Source organism: Bidens hawaiensis, unplaced genomic scaffold (genome assembly GCF_021521415.1).
Source record: "Bidens hawaiensis isolate Kalapana, Puna unplaced genomic scaffold, B.hawaiensis_p1.1 tig00036797_1, whole genome shotgun sequence".
NCBI lineage: Eukaryota > Viridiplantae > Streptophyta > Magnoliopsida > Asterales > Asteraceae > Bidens > Bidens hawaiensis.
In genome coordinates this window covers 3371-8173 of record NW_027496425.1, presented here as the reverse complement: position 1 = coordinate 8173, position 4803 = coordinate 3371, and the positions used below count along the sequence as shown (strand labels likewise).

Below are 4803 nucleotides of genomic sequence, written 5' to 3'. Positions count from 1 at the left end.
CGTCATCACAACGCGAAACCAAATCAATACCCCTCGTAATCCAATTATTCTTATTCCGAATCCAATTTGAACCAAACCTATCCTCTGTTTCGGCCAAAACCATATCCAAATCAAATTCGAACCAAATATAATCCAAAATCCAATTCCAGTCAACCACAACTCACAAATACCTTAACAAACACAAAACTAATCCAATTATTCTATAATCCAACCAATTCAATCTCAATTTAATTCAAAACCAAACCAAACATAAACGGAATCAATTTTCAATGGACTAAATAATAAAAATATTAAAGAAATTAAAGCTTAATATAAAATATTGTTGTTAGCCCGTAGTCCCTTTTTTTAAAAAAAAAAAAACTTTTTTCTCCTTAAAAAAATGACCCTCGTTAAAACCCATAAAAAGTTGCATAAATATACCCACCCTGCCTCAAACAGAAGAGATTCACAACATTCTGCGGCGCTGTCACGACATACCATTTTCACTCATCTTGAATCACCATTCCCAACCCAACAATGGAAGCTTCGGCTGTTTTCTCCACTGCCCTCTGCCCGCCTTCCCGTCACCTCCGATCCCGCCTATTGTCTCCGGCACACATACAAAACCAACCCCGATTATTCACCAACACCACCAAGCCCGTCCTCTTGTTCACCAACACCAACACCAAACCCTCCTCACTCTTCGTTCCAAAACCCCTCAAACTGAAGCCAGTCTCCGCATCATCTACCCAAGATTTACCTTCACCGAAGCCACAAGGCGCCAAAATCCTCCCCTTAGCCCTCTCCGTCGGCATCGGGCTACTCGTTCGATTCGCGGTTCCAAAGCCAGTCGAAGTCACACCACAGGCCTGGCAACTCCTCTCCATCTTCCTCTCCACCATCGCGGGTCTCGTCCTCTCCCCACTCCCCGTGGGCGCCTGGGCCTTACTGGGCCTCACCACCACAATCATCACCAAAACCTTACCATTCACCACCGCCTTCGGCGCCTTTACCAACGAGGTCATCTGGTTGATTGTCATTTCCTTCTTTTTCGCCCGGGGCTTTGTTAAGACCGGCCTTGGGGATCGGATCGCCACCTATTTTGTCAAGTGCTTGGGCAATAGTACGCTGGGCTTGTCCTACGGCTTGACCTTGAGCGAGGCCTTGATTGCGCCTGCCATGCCCAGTACCACCGCTCGGGCCGGTGGGGTCTTCTTGCCCATCATCAAGTCCTTGTCGCTTTCAGCCGGGAGTAAACCCAATCATCCGTCCTCCAAAAAGCTTGGCTCTTATCTTGTTCAGTCTCAGTTCCAGGTTAGTAATGTATTATTAGTTATTTATTATTTCAAACTAATACATATCAAATATATACTATATAAATAATAGGCTGATAAGTGAACCTCGTGCTTAGGCTCATTATCAACAAGCTTATTTTTTGGCTCAAGCTTGTTTAAGCTCGGCTCGATTGGAGCTTTTAGCAAGCTGATTTGAATAGCTCACACACTATGCTAAAGTTTACCATTTTTTACATTTCTCATGGGACAATTATGATTCTAACAACGTTGTTATATTATGCTTGACAGTGTGCCGGAAACTCTAGTGCTCTATTCTTGACCGCTGCAGCACAAAACCTGTTGTGTCTGAAACTAGCCGAGGAACTGGGGTTAGTATTAGCAAGCCCATGGGTTTCATGGTTCAAGGCGGCTAGTTTACCCGCTTTCGTTTCACTTCTTCTTACTCCATACATTCTGTACAAAATTTACCCCCCGGAAACCAAAGATACACCAGATGCTCCTGCAATGGCTACAAAGAGGCTTCAAGCCATGGGTCCCATTACAACTAACGAATGGATTATGATCGCCACCATGATTCTTGCCGTCTCTCTTTGGGTTTTCGGGTATGTGACATTTGTCAAACTTGTAGCTTTTGTGTCATTGATTTAACGTATTGTTTTTCGTGTCATGGTTGTTTTTTGGCCTGTTTTGCTAACTAGGGGTAAATATGTCGACGGGTTGATTCGTTAAATAAATGAATGAAAAGCATTGTTTATATGGGATTGAGATGATATAATTATTATGTGTGCTTTGGGTTATTTTTTTGTCTAGCGAGTCAAATAAACGGGTTAAATTATAGGGATGTGATGGGTCAGTTTGGGCTCACACTGAATTTAGAAATTAAATTTTGATATTGGGGTTTAAAGTTGAAAATTTTGAGCCATAAGAAAATGGCCCAAAATAATGACTTTGGGTTAGAAACTTTAGGCCAAACTTTATTTGTTAATTAATAGTTTGTTGATTAATGTGGAACTAAATCTTTTTGACTACACCATTTATTAATTATTTATAAATTACTTAAAATTGGTCCTTCGGTTTCTTCAATTCAGTTTTTGGTTTTTGATTTTAGCTAAAACACTTTGGGGATGTTTCGTCCCACTTGACCTATTTTTTCTAAAGACATTTGCTAAAGCTATTTTTTAATAATTTAACCATTAAATAATTAAAAAAATATTCTTACCAAATGGGTCAGATGGGACAAAAGCTCTGCAAAGTGATTTTTTAGTTCACAAAACCTCTTAAATCATTTTATACAAAAAAAAAGATAGATTATTATTATTATTGAAAAACTAATTTCTATGATCATGTCTGACACCCTAATTATATAATAAAAAAGATTTAGACAGTAAGTGTTTTGAACCAAACACGCGTCATAACCTGTTTCGACCCTAACTGACACGCTCATTTCTAATGCGGTTTGTTATTATAATCTACATAGGGACGCTATTGGAATCCCGAGTGTTGTTACAGCAATGTTGGGGCTATCAATACTACTATTATTAGGAGTGCTTGAATGGGACGACTGCTTAAGTGAAAAATCTGCATGGGACACATTGGCTTGGTTTGCAGTCCTCGTTGGCATGGCGGGTCAACTCACAAATCTTGGAATAGTGACGTGGATGTCTAATTGTGTAGCTAAATTTCTTCAATCATTTTCTTTAAGTTGGCCCGCTGCATTTGGTGTTCTTCAAGGAGCTTACTTTTTAATTCATTACATGTTTGCGAGTCAAACCGGTCATGTTGGAGCATTATACTCTGCGTTTCTTGCTATGCATTTGGCGGCTGGTGTGCCTGGTGTACTGGCGGCGCTTGCGTTAGCTTATAACACGAATTTGTTTGGGGCTCAAACGCATTATAGCAGTGGTCAAGCTGCTGTTTACTTTGGAGGTATTTTAATCTTTGTTTTAATCGAATATGCGGTTGAAGTGGCAATTTTGACTCGTTTACTTATGAATGTGTTAGTTTGGGTTGTGTTTAATTACTTAATCTTAAACTGGTCAAATAAACAAGTAAATGTAAGGGGAATAGAGTAAACGAGTTGAATGTCACACAATTTCTGTTGTAAAATAAGGGTGTAAACGAGCTGAGCTCGTTCGGACTGTTTAATTTAAGGGAGCTCAACTCTTTTCGTGAGTAAATTTTCAAGCTCGTGCTCAGCTCGTTTATTATTTATTCAATTTTTATATTTTCCTATCTATGTATTCGTTTATTATATGCAACATATATATATTGTTAATTAACATTATAATAATTTGTAATAACTTTTAAATAAATAAAACCCACGTTTAGGCTCGCCAGCGGCTCTAGCTCGATATACGAAGCTCAGGCTCAAGCTTGTTTGTTGAATGAGCCTCAAAAAAGCTCGACCTCAGGGTAAAAACTTGTTTAAGCTCGGCTCGATCCAAGATTTTTAGCGAACTGATCTCAAGTATCTTACGAGCGGCTCAGTGCGGCTCATTTTTGCCTCCATTTTTAACGTTTATGATCTTCTAAATATTTTTGTTCATAGATGGGTATATTTTTTATGTTTAAATGCTTAATAATTAACGTTAATTACTTATTTATAAAAGATTAATAAACAGGGACTTTTTCTGGTCAACCCAACCCGACCTGACCGTTTTAACCTAAACATGTTTTGACTAGTTACCCAACCCGCCTTTATGCATGTCATACTAGGTAGTGATAACATTTATACTTCTTAAGTCAAACGAAGTAAATATCAACTTGCAAATTTTTGCTATAAAGTATTTCAGATTTTTGTAAAATACTGAAGACTTTGTAATACATTAAGTTTCGGACAAATTGCAAAAGTACAAAAATTGGTATCAAATAACATTGAGGTTATATCAAATTTGAATATTTGAGAAGTGATAAGTTGACTTTGAAAGTCTTGTTGGTGGTTTATGACTAAGTTTCTTTTTCTTGTTTTCTTTATTTAACAGCTGGTTATGTGGAACTCCCGGATGTATTTAGAATCGGGTTTATCATGGCTTGTATTAACGCAGTGATCTGGACGGTTGTTGGTGGCGTATGGTGGAAGTTTTTGGGGTTGTATTGATTCTCGGAGTTTCATCAAGTAGATAATTTTTATGTTTATTGTGTAACTTGATTTTGAGCACAAAAGAACTGAAGAAAGCCACATAATTTGTTGACTTTTCAATTTTGACGTTTTTGGGATCTTTTATGGTCATCGGTTTGACTTAATTGAGAAATCAAATCATTTTGTTATTTTTGTATGATTGCAGTTGCATCATATAATTTGGATGGCCCTTTATTTGTATGTATGTGCTCTTTTACTTTGGAACACACACATGGCCAATTGGCAATAGGATAATATGGAAGTGATAAGGTAAGGTTTCCCTTGGATAAACCAAAGGGCATTAGTAAGGAAACAACTAAGAACATACATTTCTTTGAGCAGACACTTTGTTCTCGAATCTCATTTAACGAGGGGAGAGGAAAAAAAGAGAGGAAAATATAAAAAAAATCA

At 37.9% G+C, this 4803-nt stretch overlaps 1 protein-coding gene across 1 annotated transcript; it reads left to right on the top strand.

Moving 5' to 3' along the window:
- The first annotated feature begins 512 nt into the window (after positions 1-512).
- Positions 513-4552, top strand: LOC143588820 (dicarboxylate transporter 2.1, chloroplastic-like). Its single transcript, XM_077069732.1, has 4 exons — positions 513-1293; positions 1563-1876; positions 2752-3200; positions 4256-4552. The coding sequence occupies exons 1-4, from the start codon at positions 517-519 to the stop codon at positions 4369-4371; spliced, it is 1656 nt and encodes a 551-aa protein (XP_076925847.1). The 5' UTR covers positions 513-516; the 3' UTR covers positions 4372-4552.
- Positions 4553-4803: the final 251 nt, after the last annotated feature.

Excerpts from the sequence above, each read along its gene's own strand:
- LOC143588820 (XM_077069732.1), top strand. The coding sequence starts at position 517 with ATGGAAGCTTCGGCTGTTTTCTCCACTGCCCTCTGCCCGCCTTCCCGT. Across the intron at positions 1,294-1,562 it reads TTGTTCAGTCTCAGTTCCAG|TGTGCCGGAAACTCTAGTGC; the intron begins GTTAGTAATGTA and ends TATGCTTGACAG. Across the intron at positions 3,201-4,255 it reads AGCTGCTGTTTACTTTGGAG|CTGGTTATGTGGAACTCCCG; the intron begins GTATTTTAATCT and ends TTTATTTAACAG.